The sequence below is a fragment of the Neovison vison genome, chromosome 8 (assembly GCF_020171115.1).
Source record: "Neovison vison isolate M4711 chromosome 8, ASM_NN_V1, whole genome shotgun sequence".
Classification (NCBI taxonomy): Eukaryota; Metazoa; Chordata; class Mammalia; order Carnivora; family Mustelidae; genus Neogale; species Neogale vison.
The window spans coordinates 89,802,959-89,825,635 of NC_058098.1; the positions used below are offsets into that span (position 1 = coordinate 89,802,959).

General features: G+C 36.9%; 1 protein-coding gene across 1 annotated transcript in view; it reads right to left on the reverse strand.

The window, feature by feature from the left end:
• DNAAF10 (dynein axonemal assembly factor 10) overlaps window positions 1–22,677 on the reverse strand; it is a 108,555-nt gene that overhangs the window by 72,970 nt on the left and 12,908 nt on the right. Inside the window, 1 exon segment of the mRNA XM_044264115.1 lies at window positions 4,559–4,598. Within this exon segment, the coding sequence (XP_044120050.1) occupies window positions 4,559–4,598 (40 nt within the window).

The following is a 22,677-nucleotide window of genomic DNA, read 5'->3' on the forward strand; positions in this document are numbered from 1 at the left end:
AAAAGGTTAATGTATGTAAATTGCTCAGAATAGTACCTGGCACATGTTAAATGCCATAAAAGTATTTGTTGTGATTAGTTAATAAATGGAGTGACTGGTAACTACTGAGTTTTCCTAAAGGTACAGCCTTTAAAATTATCCAAGTAGTTGTCTATTAGTCCAGCTATGAGCTCTTACTAGCTTATTCAGTCAACAGGTATTTATTCAGCATTTGCTTTATGCCAGGCATTGCACTTACGTTTCTACTGTCAAAGCCTCCATTCCTTTATGAGGGAAATGTGCTTAAGCAGCCTCTTAATATTATTAAAGCTTGTTGTGTTACATGCCATACTTAACTATACATCAATTTTTTCTCCTTGATATTACTCTTAGTTAACCTACCTCTCCCTTTTTCCATTCATTAAAAAAAAAAAATTTCAATAACAGAAAATTTCAGACACATACAATAGTTTAATGAATCAAATAGTTTAATGAATCCCATATAGCTATCATCCAGCTTCAATTAACATGAGAAATCTTATTTTATTTATACACCCATTTCAATTATCTTACAGAAAATCCCAGATATACCATTTCCATGTCACTGATTAGTATATACTCTAAAATATTCTTTTTAAAAAGATCACAATAACATTACTTGAAAAATACTAACAAATTAATAATTAACTCCTTGACATTAAATAATAATGCTCCAGTTTCCCCAAGCATCACAAACGACACTTCACATTTTCTGAATCCACCAGATTTGGCAAAAAAGGCAATGTGTCAATAAAACAAAGGTAATCTTAATAGTAACAGTTTCATGAGAGTAGTAAGAGAATGAAACCCAGAATGTAGCAGGCCAAGAAATTAGCAGAAATAAGGAAATGGATATAACTGTATATGCTCTTTAAAAAAAAAAAAAAAAAGAAAAAAAGTGTAAGAAAAAGTGAAAGGTATACACAGGATCAGAATCACAGCATAGTTGGTTGAATGTTTAAACTGAAGAGAGACGAAGAGACTGAAGACATAGAAGACATAGGAAAAAAACAGAGAAACAAAATAAGGTCCTAGAGATGAGACTAGAATAAGGACCCTGAATAAGGGAGCTGTAACACAAACTCGGACACCGCCAGGAGTTAGTTAAGTATGAATGGGACTGGGAAAATTACCAGGCAGGGGTGGAAGGTGGAGGTGGGGGCATGTGAACGCTAACATTAAAGGTTTCCAGTTTTCTTCAGAATCAGGAGACAAAGCACTGATTAAAAGCAGAGTATGGGAAAGGATTATGTAGGGAATTGGACAGAATCTTGAAGACCTGGATGGAATTTAAGGAGATTGGGGGTAAAAAAAATGGACCAGATAGGTAAAAAATTAGTCAGCATTCAAATCTTATACAGCTTTCAAAATGATTTTTCAAGGATCACCCATTCCACGAAGCTTTTCTTCCTTTTCTCTCTCTCTCTCTCTCTCTCTTCTTTCTTTCTTTCTTTTTTTTTTTTTAAGAGAGAGAGAGAGAATCTTAAGAAGGCTCCACACCCAGAGTGAAGCAAGGCAAGGGGCTTGATCTCACTCTCCGGATCCTAAGATCATGACCTGAGTGGAAAAAGTCAGATGCTTCACTGACTGAGTCACCCATGCCGCTCCATTAAGTTTTTCTTAATGTCCTTAACCAAAAGTAATTTTCCCTCCTTAGAACTTTAGTTTTCATTTCTCACAGAGGTCTATTTGTACTATAGTCATTTCTCCCAAGAGCCAGACTGTAAGCACATTGTGGGTGTTTACTTCTCTGCGTATAACAGGGCCAAAAACAGTACCTTACAGGATATAACTGAGATTCTTCTTACCTTTTTAAAAAGCACAATTTAAATACTAAAAGAACAAAACAGACAGTAACTACTTGAAGAGTTAAGAAGACCACTCAAGGCAGAGACAAGTATATAAGGCCTCATGAAGAACATAGAATTGAGGTGGGTCTTGGAGGGATGAGAGGCATGACATCATTTTACCTGAACAGGGAAGTATAAATAGTGAAGTGTCTCAAGGATTAGTTTTAACATTCTTATCTATAATGGTGACTATTCGCAGATAACAGTAAGCTCTTCCAATAATGAAGAGGTTTCTTAAATGAGCAAGAAGAGTTTACTGCAACATGTGGTTGGGGGGAAATTAATGGTTTTAATGAGGACAGGTTCACTTTGGGGAAATTCATCCAAATCATGTATAAAATTGGGAAAGGCATATTTATTCTAGTGAACCAAATAGGGAACAGAAAAAATCTAGATAAGATTCATAGCGGATTGAACAATCACTGACAAGTACAACGCTTTAGTGACAAGGCTCAACAGTTTCATAAAAGCATAAATGAAGTCCTAAGAAAGAAGACAGTTCTGATGATAAAACTCAAAGCTTTAACAGTGTATGAAATCTATTTTAAATACCCCATACATTAAAAAAAAAAAAAAACTTGGCCTTTGCCATCCTGGATGTGTGTCCCCTTAGGGACCTCTTTCTTTGGTAAAGAAACAAAAACTAACTTCTGAAGACCTCTTTCCTGTTGCAATCCAACAGCCAATCCCAACTCTATTTGCATTCTGAAGCCCAGCTGATTACAGATTTCCAGACCTCCTTTTTGTCCACTAGCAACTGGAGAAATAATTATGTCATATGCTCAAATTAAACACTAAATAGCAAGGCACAATTTTGAGCAGAACCCTTTCAATTCTGAAGAAACTATAAAACTGACATAGTAACTTTGCTAGAGACTAAGAATTACAGATCTACATAACACCTGGAGAACCAGTATGTAACTATTCTAACACTGATCATATTTCAGAGGTAGGTTAGACACTGACAGAATTGACAGTTCTCCATACCAGAAGACCACAACAATCTGTAACAGTTCAGCAAACTTTTCCTTTAATAGGCTAGGTAATAAATATTTTAGGCTTTGTGTACCCATTTGGTCTCTGTTATAACTATACAATTCTGCCACGTGTCACATGAAAACAGCCATAGGCAGTATATAAGCAAATGGGCACAGCTGTATTCCAAGCAAACTTTATTAACAAAAACTCCTACTAGGCAGTAGTTTACCAACCCCCATCTACCGTGTCACAATTAGGTTTGGTTTTAGTTAATTCTAGCAATATGCTGATGTAACAATTTATCCTCATGTTTAAAATAGAAGCAAACGCCTACATATGATCACAATTACACAATAAATTCATTTTAAAAAGACTGGGAGGAAACAGTAAAATAAAATTTAAACAGCAGTTAGGATGGCAGAATTACAGATAACTGGGTCTAGAGTAGGACCATTTAAAAAAAATTTAATTGCAGAAGTCACAAAATATAAGATGATTAATAAATAATTTCAAATTATAGCTGCTATAAAGAAAATAAACAGGATACTATTCATGAAAGATAGAATCTAAGCCAAGTAGAGAGAGAGAAACATCTCCAAACAGGTGACATTTATGCTGACAGCTGAATGACAACAAAGTCAACTAGAGGGCTGATAGAACAGCATTCTACCCAGAGCTCGTAAGCAAGCAAAGGTGTTAAAGAGAATGAAACTGACATATGTTCTGGGAAAAGAAAGGAGAGCAATGAAACAATAAAGAACAACTGGGAAAATGGTTTTAGTAAGACACAAAGGAAGTGACACTTCATTGCAAGGTAAGATGTCTCCAAACAAGAACCAGCTACATCAAACAGAGTCATAAAGGACAAGGAAGATTCAGAATGGTTTAAGGATTCTGGGACCTCATGATGGCATCTAAATTTACCAAAGGTCTTTATTTCAATTCTGAAGATCTCTCCCTTACCCGATCATTGCCCTTCCACACAAGAGACTTTATGATTTTTATTTAATCTCCCCGATCCTCTGACTGATCCTTAAATCAAGAATTTCTAAAACTGTCATTTTCCTTTTTTACATTCTCCAGTATGGTCAGAAATGACCATACCACCCACACTTTTTATACTCCTCATTGCCCTGAGAAACATCTTTTGCAACAGCTACTTGGTCTATGGAAGTTTTGCCTTCAACAAACATTTTTTACCAAAAGATAAATAAGCTAGCTGTTTACTTGACATTTTGTTAATGTGAAAAACTTCTGTTGGGTTGCTCCACTGAGATTTGAGGGTTGATTTAACTATAGCTCAGTGTAAATAATAAAGAGCGGCTCTATTAAAAAAAAATTCCCTACTCTAGTAACTTAAAAAGACTATAAGTCGGGGCACTTAGGTGGATTAAAGCCTCTGCCTTCAGCTCAGGTCATGATCCCAGGGTCCTGGGATCGAGTCCCACATCGGGCTCTCTGCTCAACAGGCAGCCTGCTTCCTCCTCTCTCTCTCTCTCTCTCTGCCTGCCTCTCTGCCTGCTTGTGATCTCTGTCAAATAAATAAATAAAATCTTAAAAAAAAAAAAGACTATAAATCAAATTCATTACCCATTAAATAGTTAAGGTCTAACTTTGCTATAAAAATATATAGAGGGGTATTATATATATACATACATATATAGGGATGGGTAGATAAAAGAAATTCTTGATACCAAGAATATCTGACTTACAGTGTGAGCACATTTCCAAAGGATAACTGGCCTCATTTCCCTGGAGAAAAGAAATAAATAATAATTAGTCACAAAACTGGCACAAATTTCTTTAAAAGGTTAAATATTTTGAGTCACAAAACTATAGGGAAATAAGCCAAAAACCAGAGTAGCTAGATCTATAAATTAACAGTGTTTTGGTATGAAAAAAATTATACAGTATGACAGAAAGAGCTCTTGAATCAAAGAGGCCTGAGCTGTGTGACTTACACAAACATTTGAGTAAAATTTATTTTAAATATTTTTAATGCCCTAAATATGTTGTATACCCAACTGTAACACACTGGAGACTATCAAGGCTCTAACTGAATTCAGTTGGGGACAAAGCTCAGAAAAAAGCTGCCACCTCTATTTAAATGAAGAGTTTTCTGAGACTGTAAAACCCTTTAAAAGAAAAAACCAAAAACATTTATAATAAGTGCACTGAAACAATTTTCTATATGCTTTGCAACTAAAATAAGAAAAATCATCACTGGAAGGTGGGTCCAATGTAAGATAGCCAATTCAGGTTTTTTTTCTTGAGAAGTCTTATTTCAGTGGATAAACTCCATATTAATATAAATTTATCTGAATTCCTAATTTATAAAATATATAAAAGTAATCATCTGTTTTCTATACAGGATTCCATCTAAATCTATTTTAAGGAAAAAAAGAGTTCTAGGAAAACTACAGACCTGGCCCAAAGCCTACTACATTTGCTTCCTCCTCTCTCTCTGCCTGCCTCTCTGCCTACTGTGGTCTCTCTCTGTCAAATAAATAAATAAAATCTTTAAAAAAAAAAATAATAATTCCTAAGGAACTGATCCCAGGGAGATAAAGTACCTGGTAGATGATCACACCATTTGATTAGTGATAAAACCAAGAGTAGTTCTAAATCTAAAACAGTAAAAACTTCGGTACAACAGACTAACATGAGATAAAAATCATGAAGATCTTTTTCTTTTTTTAAAGATTTTACTTATTTGTGACAGAGAGAGAGTGAGAGAGGGAACACAAGCACAGGAGAGCTGGAGAAGGAAAAGCAGGCTCCCCACTGAGGAGGGAGCCCAATATGGACGGGGCTCAATTCCAGAATGCTGGGATTATGACTCAAACCAAAGGCAGATGCTTACAAACTGAGCCATCCAGGCACCCCAAAATCATGAAGATCTTTTAAAAAGTCTACAGAATTTAGGGGCCCCTAAACCCTCAACCAGTTAAGCATCCAACTCTTCATTTTGGCTCAGGGAATGCTCTCAGGGTCATGGGATCAAGCCCTGCACCTGGCTCTGGGCTCAACATAGAGTCTGCCTGTCCCTTTCCCTCTGCTGCTTCCCAGCTCCATCTCTGAAATAACTAAATAAAGTCTTTAAAAAAAAGTCTACAGAGGGGCGCCTGGGTGGCTCAGTGGGTTAGCCTCTGCCTTCGGCTCGGGTCGTGATCCCAGGGTCCTGGGATCGGGTCCCGCATCGGGCTCTCTGCTTGGCGGAGAGCCTGCTTTCTCCTCTCTCTCTGCCTGCCTCTCTGCCTCCTTGTGACTTCTGTCTGTCAAATAATAAATAAATAAATCTTTAAAAAAAAAAAAGTCTACAGAATTCTAAATAATGTAAATTAAGCTCAAAGTTCAGTGATAAAATCAGAGTAGCATGCATCCTATATTCATTCCATGTACCTAATCTTGACTCTGTCTAGCAGTGTACAATAGAATTAACATAAGAATATACTCATAAGACATTAAGAAATTATTGAATACAGCTTAAAAAAAATTTTAGTTTGGATCCCTAGCTTTTACTCTTAAAAGTATCTTATACTAGGGGCACCTGGGTGGCTCAGTGGGTTAAGCCGCTGCCTTCGGCTCAGGTCATGATCTCAGGGATCGAGTCCCGCATCGGGCTCTCTGCTCTCTGCTCAGCAGGGAGCCTGCTTCCTCCTCTCTCTCTCTGCCTGCCTCTCTGACTACTTGTGATCTCTCTCTGTCAAATAAATAAATAAAATCTTTTTAAAAAAAAAAAGTATCTTATACTACATAAATTTGACGTCTAAGAAAGTTTGCCAGTAAATTAGCATCTTCAATTCTTATGTCGCCAATGATTAGTCTTTCCCTTGAAAAGTATGGCAGATAATTGCAATTTTTCAGAACTGGTTAATTTTGGGTTAATTTATCAAATATATACTAAAAATATAAGAAATAGCAAAAATTAATAAAACTTGATAGCAATGAGCAGAGACAGTGTTTCTGCTTATTCTGCCCCTTACTTGATTTAACATCCTTACCGTGATTCCTACCTTTGACTGTCTCACATATTTCATGCCTGAATTTTTAAAACACATTTTAATTTATTATTTAAGTTTTTTTTTTAAGGTTTTATCTATTTATTTGACAGAGAGAGGGAGCAAGCACAATCAGGGGGAGCAGCAGGCAAAGGGAGAGGGAGAAGCAGGCTCCCTGACAACCAGAAAGCAGGGTCCATCCTAGGATAAGGACCTGAGGCCAAAGGTAGATGCTTTACCAACAAAGCGACTAAGCCACTCAGGAGCCCCTTAAAATACACTTTAAAGAACAAAACAAAACAAAAAACTTCACTCTACCTTAAGAATAAGTATGTTTCTTGAGAAGCTCCCAAAAAAAGGAATATAGGGGCACCTGGGTGGCTCAGTGGTTAAGCCTCTTCCTTCGGCTCAGGTCATGATCCCGGGGTCCTGGGATCGAGCCCCACATCGGGCTCTCTGCTCAGCAGGGAACCTGCTTCCCCCTCTCTCTCTTTGCCTGCCTCTCTGCCTACTTGTGATCTCTCTGTCAGAAAAATAAAACCTTAAAAAAAAAAAAATACAATAATACTTTGGATTGTCATTCTGAAGTGGGTTGGGTCTTTTTTTGGTTTGGTTTGTTTTGGTTTGGGTTTCTTTGATGATAATGATTAATATTACAACTGTCTTAAAAGTGAGGGCTTGGGGGCACTGGCTGGCTCAGTCAGCAGAACATATGACTTTTTATTTCAGGATCATGAGTTCAAGCCCCACGCTGGGTGTAGAGATTACTTAAATAAATAAATACTTAAAAAAGAAAAAAAGAAGTGAGAGCAAAAAGGTCATATGGTAGTTTGGTAGTTTCAGGAACCAGGTCCTTGTTTCTTCAACCCACTGACTTTTGGAACCAGGTCCTTGTTTCTTCAACCCACTGACTTTTATAATGTTATCAATTCTTTATAAATGATACCATCCATCCCCTATCTATATCATCCCCAGCTAGCCAGCATCCACAAAACCCAAGGACCAGCCCAGCTGGAGCCCTTCAGTGCTTATCCACTAACATTGAATGCTTCATCTGCCTCCCAAACTTAGAACCCATATATCCAAAAGACTACTTCAACCTCAACCTGTCTGATCTTGGGCACAGCAAAAATATCTTTCAAATATTAAGCCAAAATGCTTTTCCCAGATAACCAAAAACTGAAAGAATTAAGCTCCAATACACATGCATTACAAGAAATGTCACAAGAAAATTCTTCAGGCAGAAGAAAAATGACACTAAATGAAAATCTAGATCTAGACCAAGAAATGAAGATCACCAGAAACGGTAAACATGTTATGTAAATATGAAAGACTTTTTTCTCATTTTCAAATGTTTTTAAAATATAACTGACTGTTTAACACAAACATAATAAAAATGTATTCAGGGGTGTATAATGTATACTGCAGAAGTAAACTGTATGAAAAGAGCAGCACAAATGTGAGATGGAAGAATGATGCATGTTGTCAAGATCATACACTATGAGGGAAACATTACAATATTATTTGAAAGTACAGCATAATATTGAAGATATGTATTATAAAACCTAGAGCAAACACTTTCTAATAAAAAGATAAATAAAATGGTACCATAAAGAATACTCAATCCAAAGGGAGGCAGATAAATAGGAAAAAAGAAACAAAAATCAAAAGTAAAAAATAGAAAGTAAAATAGGACAGCAGATTTAAATCCAAAGTTTTGAGAATGATACAATGTTATTAGGTGTATCATTCTAACAACTACAATTAAAGAAGATTCAGCTGTAGGAGTGTCTGGGTGTATCACCTGGCTAAGCATCCAACTCTTGATTTTGACTGAGATCATGATCTCTGGTCCTGAGATTGAGCCCCAAGTCAGGATCCCTGCTCAGCAGAAAGTCTGCTTTTCTGTCTCACTCTCCCTCCATACCCTGGCTCACAAACGCACACAGGCAGTCTCTCTCTCTCTAAAATAAATCTTAGGGGCACCTGGGTGACTCAGTCGTTAAGCGTCTGCCTTCAGCTCAGATCATGAACCCGGGGTCCTGAGATGGAGCCCTACATCGGCCTCCCTGCTAGGCGGGAAGCCTGCTTCTCCCTCCCCCATTCCCCGAGCTTTTTTTTACCTCTCTTGCTGTCTCCCTGTCAAATAAACAAAATCTTTTTAAAATATAAATAAATAAAATCTTTTTAAAAAACGGAAGATGCAACTGTATGCTATTTATAAGAAGCCTACTTTAAAAACAGGATAGAGCTAGATGAGCCCTTCACCTGTGGAATCTGATGCTATCTCTAGGTAGGTGGTGTCAGAATTGAGTTGAATTATTGGATATCCAGCTGATGTGCAGATACTGTGTGAATATGTGAGGAACTCCCACCACCACACTATAATTAAGTCTCTACAAATACACATACAGGAAAAGAGCTTCAAAATAAATGAAATCAAACACTTTTAAGAACTGAAGGGCAAACAGTCGATCATTTTGGAGATTTTAGTATTTCTCTCAAAGTAACTGATAGAAAACAAGTAGAACAACAACAAAAAATCAACAACATGCTATCAAATAACGTGTCCTAAACCAGGAGAATATTCTTTTCCAGGGCACATGAAACAATCATAAAGACATTCTTCTGAGTCTAAAAAAGTCTCAATAGAAAGGTCTAAAATCATGCAGAATATATTCTCCCAGTAGAATGTAATTAAACTAGAAAGGTATTTGGGAATATTCGAATTTGGAAACAAAACACAATTCTAAACAATAACCCATGAATCACAGAGGAAATGACAAGAGAAATCAGAAAATATTTTGCACAGAATGAAAACAGAACCTATCAGAATTTATGAAATACAGGTTAAACGCAGTGTTTTGAGGAAAATGCTGTTACAAGAGAAGGTCCAAAACAAAATTATCTGATCCTAAAGTAAAAAGCTAGAAAAAGAATAAGTCAAATCAAGAGAAAACAAGAAAGAAAAAAAATGAGAAATTAATAAAATAGAAGTGGACTAACAAGAAAAATCAATAAAGACAAAAATCCATTTTTGGGAAAAGATCAATAAGTAAGCCCCCAGGCAAACCAACACAAATCCCATAGACACTTAAAGAAAAATAAAGGAATTTTCTAAATGTTCTGAAAACAAATTTTATAATTCAGATGAATGGACAAGTTTCTTGAAAGATAGTATATGACAAAACTAACTCAAGATAAAAGAGAAAAGCTAAACAGCTCTATAGCTTTTTATTAAAATACACTGAATTTGGGGGCACCTGGGTGGCTCAGTGTTAGGTTAAGCCTCTGCCTTCAGCTTGGGTCATGATAAGGTCCTGGGATAGAGTCTCATAGCAGGTTCTCTGCTCAGCGGGGAGCCTGTTTCCCTCTCTCTCTCTCTGCCTGCCTCTCTGCCTACTTGTGATCTCTTGTCAAATAAATAAAATCTTAAAAAAAAAAAAATATATACACACTGAATTTGAGTTAAAAACTTTCCTATAAAGAAAACTACAGACCCGATGGCTTCACTAGTCAATTTCATCGTATATTCAAAGTCAAAAACATGCCAACCCTGCACAAGTTCTTTCAGAAAGCAGAAGGGGAAAGGAATAGTTCTCAACTCATTTCATGAGGCCAATATTACTCTCACCAAAATCAGACAGTAACATTACAAAAAAGAAAACTATACTCCCATACTTCTTCATGACAATGGATGCAAAAATCCTTAACAATATTTGAGCAAATCCAGAAAAAAAATTTAAAACAATAAAATTTCATATATGAGGAATATCCCAGCAATGTAAGGTTGGTTTAATATTCCAAATCAATGTGATTCACTATACTGACTAAAAAAGAAAAAACACCATATGATCATCTCAATAAATACTAAAAAAAAAAAAAAAAAAAAAAGCATCTGACAAATTTCAACACCTACTCATGATAAAAAAAGAACCACAATCCAGTAAGCAAAGGATCTTCCTCAATCTATAAAGGCTATCTACAAAAAACCTACAGTTAACATCATACTTATATGGTGAAGACTAAATGCCTTCTCCTCAGAAAAGGAACATGGTACGATATCTGCACTAGTGCAATCAGGCAAGAGAGAAGAAATAAGAGGCATACAGACTGGAAAAAGGAAGTTAAACTGCCTTTACTTGCAGATAATATGATTGAGTCTGTACGTAAATACTAAACAAACTGCAGAAGACTATCAGAACTAATAAATGAATGAAGCAAAGTCACCCAATACAAAGTGTATATAAAAATAAAATGCATTTCCATAAAGACCTAAGTAGCCAAACAATTTGAAAAAGGAACAATGTTAAAGGAGTTACACTATCTGACTTAAAGAATTATTATAAAGCTAGAGTTGTTAATAAAGTGGTATCGGCAGAAGACTAGACATAAAGATCAATGCAACAGAATAAAATGTAAAACACACACACAGGGGCACCTGGGTGGCTCAGACGTTAAGCATCTGCCTTCGGCTCAGGTCATGATCCCAGGGTCCTGGGATTGAGCCCTACATTGGGCTCCCTGCTCTGCAGGTAGCCTGCTTCTCCTTCTCCCACTCCCCCTCCTTGTGTTCCCTCTTTTGCTGTCTGTCAAATAAATAAATATAAAATCTTAAAAAACAACAACAACAACAACAAAAACACACACACAGACGCAAAGTTAAGTGTTTTTGACAAAAAGGTGTCCAGGTAATTCAATGGGGGAAAAAAACCTTTTCAACAAATTATGCTAAAACAAATGAGTATAATATTTTAAAAAGGAAAAGAAAAAAACACTTGAGTAGATATTTTATAACAAAAGATATAGGCAGGGGTGCCTGGGTGGCTCAGTCAGTTAAGCGTCTGCCTTCAGCTCTGATCATGATCCCAGGGTCCTGGGATTGAGCCCCACGAAGGGAATCCCTGCTCAGAGGGAAGCCTGCTTCTTCCTCTCCTCCTCCCCACTCATGCTCTCTGTCACTGTTTCTGTCTTTCTCTCTCTAATAAATAAACCTTAAAAAAAAAATACAGACACAGCAAATAAACAAGATGAAAAGATGTTTCATGTCATTAGACATTAGTGAAATGCAAATTAAAACTACAATTAGATACAATACTTGCAACTAGTGCATATATATATATATATGCTTAAAATTTTAAAACTGGCATACCAAATGTTGCTGAAAATGTAGAACAAATGGTTACGTGCTAGGCAGAATTCTAAGATAGTCCCCTCTGAAATTCCCAACCCTAGGTAAACAAACATCTTTTCCCAGTTATTCAAATAATAATCTAGGTACTGGCTCAAAGGGATTTTGTACATGTAATTTAGGTTCCACACCAGTTGACCTTAGGATAACATTATTAGGGTGGACCTGTTCTAATCTCAAGAGCTTTTTTAAAAGCAAAGAGGGGAAGTAAGAGATTCAAACCATGGGAATTCAAGACCAGGGAGCGCACCACATGCCATTGAGTGCAGGCGGCTTCTAAAGGCTGAGTGTCGTCTCCAGCTGACAAGTGAACAAGGAAACCGAGATCTCAATCCTACAACAAACAGCAAGAAACTGAATTCTGCCAACAACCTAAATGAGCCTGGAAACAGATTCTTCCCCAAAACCTCCAGACAGGTCAACACCTGGATTTCAGCCTTCTGATTCCCTGAAGAGAGACCCCATTTGAACTCTGACTTACAGAACTATGAAATAACAACTAGGTGCTGTTTTAAGCCACCTGTTTTAAGGTAATTTGTAACACAGCAACAGTAATTAACACCCAGACATACAGTATATGTGGCTAAAAATAAAAATATCAACATAACATATGTTGGTGAAGATATGGAACAAATGAAATTTTTATATATTGCTGGTGGAAACCCCAAATGACACAGCCATTTTGGAAGAGTTTGACAGATTCTGAATAGTAAGTTTCATGTAACATTCAGAAATGAAAACATGTCCACACAAAGATTTATACACATGTCCACAGAAGCTCTGTTACCAGCCCAAATAAGAAGCAATCTAAATGTCCATCAATTGTCAAATGGATAAACTGTGGCATGTCCAGACAATGGAGTACTACTCAGGAGAAGGAAAAGACAACTTATACACACAACAACATAAATGAATCTTGAGGCGCCTGTTAAGGGTCTGCCTTCAGCTCAGGTCTGATCCCAGGGTCCTGGGCTGAGCACCACCACGGCGCCCCCCCACCTCCCCGCCACATCAGGCCCTGCTCAGCAGGAAGCTTGCTTCTCCCTCTCCCACTCCCCCTGCTTGTGTTCCCTCTGTCATTGTGTCTCCGTCAAATAAATAAATAAAATCTTTTTAAAAAAATAAATAAGTGAATCTCAAAAGCAGTAAGTGAAAGAAACCAGGTACAAAAGGTTACATGCTGCTCGATCCCATTTATAAATAGTACAGTTACCAAAAGATCAAGGGTTGCCAGGGGTTAAGAGGGTCAGTGAAAAGGGGTAGCAGGTAACATTTTAGGGTGAAAGAAATGTTCTACACATCTTGATTGTTGTGGTGCTTACAAAACTATACATCTGTCAAGACATGTTAACTGTACACTTAAAATTGGTTAACTTTATTATATGTAAGTTATACCTCAATAGAGCTGATTTTTTTTCTCCCCCATTTATTTAAGTGAGAGAAAGAGTGTGTGCATGATGATCAGGTGGAGGGTAGAGAATCTCAAGCAGATTCCCCATTGAGTGTGGAGCCCCACACAGGGCTCCATCTTACAGCCCTGAGATCACCGCCTGAGCCGAAACCAAGAGCTGGACACTCAACTGAGCCACCCAGGTGCCCCTAAAGCTTGTTTTTAAAACTTCAGTAGGAGTCTCAAGTATAATGGAATTGCTTCGTAACTCATAGATTTAAATTCCTACTTCCTTTATTAGAAATACCTCATCACTTTCTTTAAAATAGTAAATTTCCTGTCATACTATTATTCACAAAGTATATGGATTTTTGTTTTTATAACTTACACACTCATTTCAAGGTAGCAAATTATGTATTTTTCAGATTAATTTTACAATATCATGAGAAACCAGAAACTTATAATAAACTCGATCCTTATAATTCTTTTATCCTTTACTTAGTCCTCTTCTCAGATCTCTAATTCCATGAAGGCAGTATTGTTTTATTATCTTTTGATACTCCTTGCCAGATTTAACACTGTCCTTAACTTATGTAAGGAAGTATTTTAGAGGTGCATATAAAAATCCAGACAGCCTTAAGGAACTTGGTTTAAGTTGCATGTTAAGCATCAATGTATTATATAACATGGTTAGATTAAGGACATATTAAGAGATTCAATAAATTCTTTTAAAAATTCAATTTATTAAAGAACTTTTGATTTCTGCTTTCCTTAATGCTCACTTTTCATAGTGAGTATCTATTAAGCATCTGGCTCTCCGTACACTTGAAATAAGCAAGCGGTACTCTAATACATAAATAGTATTTATAGTTCCCAAGAAGAGCCTATAACCAAATAAGACAATGTTGTCACCTCTTAAAGTCTCCTAAAGATAAATGTCTACATAATCTGACAGCAGGCCCTTCGAAAATAGTCTAAACTTTACAGCATGCATCTATAAAATTTATTTTTATTCTCTCACATCTAGACATTTCAAGATAAAAGTAACTCTAAACAAAAGGAGATAAAAGAGATCCAAAAATAGTTTCTTCATTTCTTTCCAGAAAATTTTAGAAATTGTATTTCTAGTCTTCCTGATTTAATGTGTATCAAAATTGATAATCATAAAACAGTAAATTTTAAAAATACTAAAAATACGGATTTGAAAGTTAGACAAATGTTTTCATCTGCTGAAAGACAAAGTTTGCCCACTTCCCACAGTTAATGTAATTTTTATAAGGAAATCAGTTTCTAGGGTAAAAATCACTGACCATCTTAATGCTCCAGGACAGATATTCCTTAATTTCAGAAGTATAAAACAAGGTGTGAAACTGTGGATGGGTAAATTTGGGTGAAAGGAAATGGAAAGATCAAAGGACAGAAGCAAGAGATAAAAATCCCTGGTTATCAGTAGACTTCAAGGACTCTTCCAAGTCTCTGCATCAAGCTGAGTTCACGAGCACCCCTCCCTCTGGACACTGATTTCTCCATGCAGGAGAAGTTGACTAGATGATTTCAAGGGGTCCTTCCAGCTGTGTTTTGGGTTTGTGGTGGGTTTATATTTTTTTGTTTTTGGTTGGTTTTTTTTTTTTTTGGACTACTAATGAAGATGCTACTAGGGGAGGGAGGGAGAACGGGAGAGAGAACACAGACAATGTCAAGAAATGCCTTCAAGCATCCTGTTGGTCCAGGAGACCAAAGTTTCCCAATAGAGTATACTTAACTTTGTATTATGTTTTTGTTTTGTTTTTTTTTCCAATTTATTTATTTTCAGAAAAACAGTATTCATTATTTTTTCACCACACCCAGTGCTCCATGCAAGCCGTGCCCTCTATAATACCCACCACCTGGTACCCCAACCTCCCACCCCCCCGCCACTTCAAACCCCTCAGATTGTTTTTCAGAGTCCATAGTCTCTCATGGTTCATCTCCCCTTCCAATTTACCCAAAAGCACATACCCTCCCCAATGTCCATAACCCTACCCCCCTTCTCCCAACCCCCCTCCCCCCAGCAACCCACAGTTTGTTTTGTGAGATTAAGAGTCACTTATGGTTTGTCTCCCTCCCTATCCCATCTTGTTTCATGGATTCTTCTCCTACCCACTTAAGCCCCCATGTTGCATCACCACTCCCTCATATCAGGGAGATCATATGATAGTTGTCTTTCTCCGCTTGACTTATTTCGCTAAGCATGATACGCTCTAGTTCCATCCATGTTTGTATTATGTTCTTTTGTAGGCCAGTCAACAATCAGTGTAAGAAAAGGAAAGGCAAGGGTACCTGGGTGGCTGAGTCGGTTAAGTCTCTGCCTTCAGCTCAGGTCATGATCCCAGGATCCTGGGAAAGAGCCCCACATTGGACTCCCTGCTCAGAGGACAGCCTGCTTCTCCCTCTCCCTCTGCACCCCCACCCCCGCCCAATCTTAAAAAAAAAAAAAAGGCAATGAATCTCAGAGGCAGAGTTGTTAGCAATACAAATCAAACATGACCTTGGTTATGACAACAAATCTGGCACCAGGGATCTTGTGGATACTTTATAAAAATTAGCTATGATGTTATCATATGGCAGAAATTGTTCATTAACACAGTATGCCATTGTTAAACAGTGACTAGTTTTCCAGCAGGAGTCAATAACATCTATACTTTTCAAATTATTTTAGGAGGAAAATAAAACCCTAAAATTTTCTAGACTGATAAATGTTGCCAAAATTATACCCATAACTTCACCTAGCCAATGTTTGAGGGTACATAACATGTTAACGATTTTAAAGACCCTACTGCATAAAAATATAAAGACCCTACCACCATATGATGGGCCCTGAAATAGTGATACGTATTATTCAATCTCACAGTTTAAAACGTGTCCATTCAACAGTATCTAACCTAACCAATCCTATTTGTCTTTTCCACCCAAAATTAACCATGATTTTTGTATGTTTCTCTTGTATCCTACAATCTTGCTGAACTCATTTATTAAGTTCTATTTTTTTGTTGTAGATTTCCCAGAATTTTCTATATGGACAATGATGTCATCTACAAATAGGGAGTTTTCTTCCTTTCCAATCTGTATGCCTTTACTTTTTTCTTGCCTTATTCCAGTGGGTAGAACTTTTATCACTATGTTGAAAGACTGGTGAGAGCGGGTTTACCTTGTTACTAATCCTATAGGAAAAGCATTCAGTCTTTGCCACTAAGTATAATGTTACCTATAGGTTTATATAGATATTCCTTATCCAACTGAGTTAGTTCCCCCATACATATTTATTTTTTTAAAGAAACTATGAATGGGTCCTGAATTTTATTAAATACCATTTTTCATCAAATTATGTGATCATGTGATTTTTCTTTAGCTATTAATACAGTGGTTTATAAATATTGAGTTTCAAATGGTGTATCTGTGCAGTGACACATACTTGCTAATGATATTCAATTTTTTTCCCATACTGCTTTATTTTCTTAAAATTTTTGCATTACACTGATACGGGTAAATTGATAGTTTTGGTACTGCTTTTTGGAGGTGGTATCAAGGTAATGGGGACTATTCAGATTATTTAATTCATATTGGGTGAAGGGTGGTACTACGTATTTTTCAAGGAACTGGTCCATTATATCAAAGTTGTCAAAATTATGTATGAGTTGTTCATCGTATCTCCATATTATCTTTTCCATGTCTGAAGGGCCCATGGTAATACCCTACACATCATTCCTAATACTGATAACTTGTTTCCTCTTCTAATCCTCCCAGTCTTGGTAGAGTTTTGTCAATGTATTTATCTTTCCGAAGAACCAGCTCTTTATTTCATTGATTTTCTGGTTTTTGTTTTCAACTCCACTGATTTCTGTTTTTATCTTTATTTCTTTCTTGCTTGATTTGGGTAGATCTTGGTTTTTTGTTTGTTTGTTTTAAGATTTTATTTACTTATTTGGGAGAGAGAGAGTGTAAATGAGATTGAGAACACAGGCCGGTGGGGAAAGGGAGAGGGAGAGGGAGAAGCAGACTCCCCACAGAGCAGGGAGCCCAATGTGGAGCTATTCCCCAGGACCTCGGATCATGACCTGAGCTGAAGGCAGATGCTCAACCAACTGAGCCACCCAGGCACCCCTTGATTTTTTTTTTTTCTTCTTCAGGTACTTGAGATGGGAGCTCAGATTTACACTTTTTCCCTCTTTTCTAAAATATGCATATAGTGATGTAAGTTTCCTTCTGAGCACAGCTTTATCTACATCCCACAAATTTCAATAAGTTGTATTCTTTTTTTTTAATTTAAGAGAGAGAGCAAGAGGGAGGGAGACAGAGAGAGCACAGCAGGAGAGGCAGAGGGAAACGCAGGCCCCCCCGCTGAGCAAGGAGCTGGATATAAGACTGGATCTTAAGACCCCAGGATTGTGACCAGAGCTGAAGGCAGATGCTTGATAAACAGAACCACCCTGGAGCCCTCAGTGGGTTGTATTTTTTTTTCCCCAATATAGTTATTCTCCAGTGCACGGAAACATAGAAAATACTTATTAATATTTTTGAATTATCACTGAAATATGCTTTTATAATTTATAAAGTAAGTCCCTTTTTGTAATTTCTTTGAAAAAATTTATTATGTTCCAAACAACTGTTATATGAACTTTAAACATAGTCCATTTGCCAATTAATCTTCCTTTTTATGCCAACTCAAAATTTTCCAGGACTGAAACTGAGTGTATGCCCAAAAGTTAAGAATGATACCTTAACAAAGTGTTTGGTCCACTGTAAGCAATTAATGAAAAGGACTTAAGAATAAGATTTCATTCCCAAAGGTGTAAGACACCTCTCAAATAGCAACAGACACATGATAAAAGCTTTATTAAAGCAGAGATCTTTCTGAAAGTGTAGGTTTGCAAAAACAAACAAAAACCTGCTGGCTTTTTTCATCTAGTTTGTCTTCTAACGATTACATTATTTTCATCAAATTAAGACAATTCTTTACATAAAGGCCTAATATCCTTCAGACATTTCAGGTGCACTAATTTCAATAACTACCTTAGTTCAAACTAAACATGCAGTACAATAAATGATACTCTGTCTAGTTCTCATGGACTTTTTATAAGGTAAAAGCTGAGGAAGAGATCTTTAAAAGTTAGTTTTGTAAATATAGATATGTATGGAAAAAAGGAAAGTTTACCAAATACAAAAAAAAAAAAAATGAAATCACATTAAGGTGTGGGGCATTCTTTTAGAGACTTTACATACATTATCTCATTTATCTTCCAAACAATCTCCCAGGTAGATAGTGTCTAGAATATTTACTGTCTAGCCTTTTACAGAAATAGTTTTCCAACTCCTTCCTTCACCTGAAGAACTGTAAGGTAAACGATATCCTTTGGAAGGAAGCAGACTTTTGGTTATGGTAAAGTAGGTAGAGAAAATATTTTTGTGAAGAAGCTGACAACACAGAGTTATAGCTACATACTGGTGAGGGAGGAAATACAGTATAACATGAAAAACCAGATATAATTTTCACTGCCTACAATCTCATCAGTAATCACTGACTTCTCAGAATACCAAATAAAATACTGAAATGGTTTTTACTACATAAGGCCCAGCGTCTGGTGACGGAAGGTAAACTAGGGACAGTTTATAAGAACTGCCTTGAAGGAAGGTGATCAAAAGGTACAAACTTCCAGTAATAAGGAAGTAAGTATTAGGGATATAATGCACAACGTGATGACTAGAGCAAACACTGCTATTTAACATGTAGGAAAATTATTAAGAGTTCTCATCACGAGGAGAAAAAAGTTTTTTTCTCCTCTTTTTACTGTATTTATACAAGACCATGGATGTTAAATGAACCTATCATGTCAATTATTTCATAATATGCATGTTGTGCATATTATGAAATATATATCCAACAATCACGCTATATGCCTTAAACTTAACAGGGATGTATGTCAACTATTTCTCAATAAAAAAGTGGGATTTGTGCAGGGAGGGGGTGGGGAGGATACACTTAGCTGCCAGAGTTAGAAATTTGGTCTTTTTCTGGTACGCAAGAAACATGGAAAAGACAACGGACCTTACGAAAAAAACCTACAGGGGCGCCACCCAGGCGTGGGTGGGTTAAAGCCTCTGCCTTCAGCTCAGGTCATGATCCTAGGGTCCTGGGATTGAGCCCTGCATCGCGCTCTTTGCTCAGCGGAGAGCCTGCTTCCTCCTCCTCTCTCTCTCTCTCTGCCTACTTGTGATCTCTGTCTGTCAAATAAGTAAATAAAATCTTAAAAAAAAAAAAAGAAAGAAAGAAAAGAAAAAGAAAAAAACCTATAATGAGACTTGCAATCTAATAAAAAGAGACACTTGAGGAAGTGCTCCCCACTTTTTTTCAGGCAGGTGTTGGTGTCTGAAATTGTAGTGGCCCTCTTTGGACAAGTGGAGCTTTAATGTAAACTGGACCTATGTCCCTGATGAAACTGGATGAACTGTGAACCACATGGTAACTCTGATTCTAGGCTTCTCATTTTGTGAGATGATACATTCCTCGTTATTTAGGCCACATTTAGTTGGGTAGGTATTCTGTTACTCAAAGCCCACCACTCATATACATTTTCTACATTGTTAATGAGTATATTACTGGACAGAGAGTTACACAGAAATCAGAATGAAATGATTACGAAACCCAAATCTGTCCAAAAAACAACATACTGGTACATTGATTTTTAAAAATTTTAACAAGGCAGCCCCTGGGTGACTCAGTTGGTTAAGCATCCAACTCTTGGTTTCAGCTCAGGTTATAATCTCATGATCTCAGGCCCCCTATTGGGTATTGCACTGGGCGAGGAGACTGCTTACAAATTCTCTCTCTCCCTCTCCCCCTCCACCACTCTCCTGCACTCTCTGTCTAAAACAATATAGAATAGGGGCACCATTAAGCATCTGCCTTTGGGTTGGGTCATGATCCCAGAGTCCTGGGATGGAGCCTGCATTGGGGTCCTCCTACTCATTCTCTCACTCTCTAATAGAATAAAATATTTAAAATAAAAAATAAAAATAAAAATAAAAATTTAAACAGCATTTTGCATTCTATCAAGCATCTTAGGTAATTACCTTACTCAATACCCACAAGAACTCTGAAATCAATCAGTCTGGTGGCCATTTTATAAACATGTATTTATTTGTGTCTGTTCCTGTGTGTGTATACATTCAGCAAACTCAATTACAGATCTTCCAATTCTCTAACCCTGCATGTTCCACCACATCATATTATATCTCAACAACAAAATGATTATTCTCTCAGCGCTTAACTGTTTCACATTATCTGTAAGTAACGAGAACCAAATGAATAATAAAAATGTCCGAATAGCTACTACATGTCAAATTCAAACTGGGCAAGCAAAGTGATCAAAAGAAATCTAGCACCTTATAATGGCGCTATTGAAACATTTATCAGCATGTATGTATGTACATGCATATATATATTTATATATTCTATTGTATTTTAATTTTAATTACATACACATACACTATTTTTTTCTCCATATCCTGACTCAGTCTATGAAGTGAGTCCCTAGGAGTTTTTTTTCTTTCACCTTTGTACTCAACACTAAGTTTGATATGTGTAGAAGGCAAACACTAAATTAAGAAATGTTCACTAAATTAAGAAATCAAAGATTTAGAGTAACAGTCTCATTTTTTATCAGCTGTTCAAGAATATATCTAGTACAAAAATGTTATGATAAATCAGCTTAATAAAAATGTTATTTACCAATTCTGAGTTTCATTTATGAAAAAGTCTACTTACCACTTAACAAATAAAATAACATTCTCAAATGCAACTAACAATTTACTCAGATACGTAAAAAAATCTTGAAGCATAAAAGAAGTCCTATAACTTTTAGAATCTACAGTTTCCTTTCCAGTAGCTTTCCCATTATGCTAATGCACTTAAGCTTTCTAATTGTTTATTCATAGGACTTCCACAGACCTCCCTAGCCCTAGACGATAAATATACCTAACCCAGTTGCACCTTTGCTGGCTTGTCTACTTATACGTATCCATCATTTACATTTATATTCCATGAGAGATGCTACAATGGTAACTAGCTTTACAAAGATGAATAAAAATGCATCCCCTGCTTTAGAGGAGTCCACAGGTTAGGGTAAGCAATTACACATAATGAAATATGGTATGTACTATTATCAAAGTTATTTCCAAATAGTCATTAATTGCTGGAGGGAGCTGGAGATGTTTTCACAGAATGCCACTGGAATAGGATCTTTTTTTTTTTTAAGATTTTATTTATTCATTTGAGACAGAAAGATACAGAGAGAGAACATGAGCAGGGGGCGGGGGGAGGGGGCAGCGGGCTCCCTGCCCGATGAGGGGATCGATACCAGGACCCAGAGATCATGACCTAAGCCAAAGGCAGATGTCCAACCATCTGAGCCACCCAGGTGCCCCTGGAATAGGATCTTGATGTCTGTCAGACAAAGGAGAAGCACAGGGAAGATGGAAGAAAAAGTAAAAAACAAAGCCCCAGTAAGTTTAAAAAAAGAGAGAGAGATGAGGCACTTGAGAACTAAGTAGTCTGACTTGGTTATAGCATAAAGATAGCTAGAAATAAGGATCAGAACATGAGTGTCAGCAAAGGACTCTACATTTTTTAAAGTTTTCATATTTTTTTTTTTAAGATTGTATTTATTTGGGGGCACCTGGGTGGCTCAGTGGGTTAGGCCTCTCTGCCTTCAGCTCAGGTCATGATCTCAGGGTCCTGGGATCGAGCAGCCCATTGGGCTCTCTGCTCAGCAGGGAGCCTGCTTTACTCTCTCTCTCTCTGCCTGCCTCTCTGCCTACTTGTGATCACTCTCTCTCAAATAAATAAATAAAATCTTTTTTTTTTAATTGTATTTATTTGACAGGGAGAGCACAAGCAGGGGAAGCAGCAGGGAAAGGGGAGAAGCAGGCTCCCCACTGAGCAGGGAGCCCAATGTGGGGCTCGATCCCAGGACCCTGAGATCAGGGTCCTAACAGACTGAGCCACCCAGGCAACCCAGGCAATTTAATTTAATTAAAATTTAAAATTTTTAACGTAAGATGTAGCACTGACTTTCAAGTAAGGCAGTGACATGGATTTCCTTTTCAGAAGGAAAACTCTGGTGGCAATATGAAAGACAGAATGAAAAAGGAAGAAACTGGAGGCAAAAAGAGCAAAGCATTAAGTAGGCTACAGAAATGATCCACATGAGATCT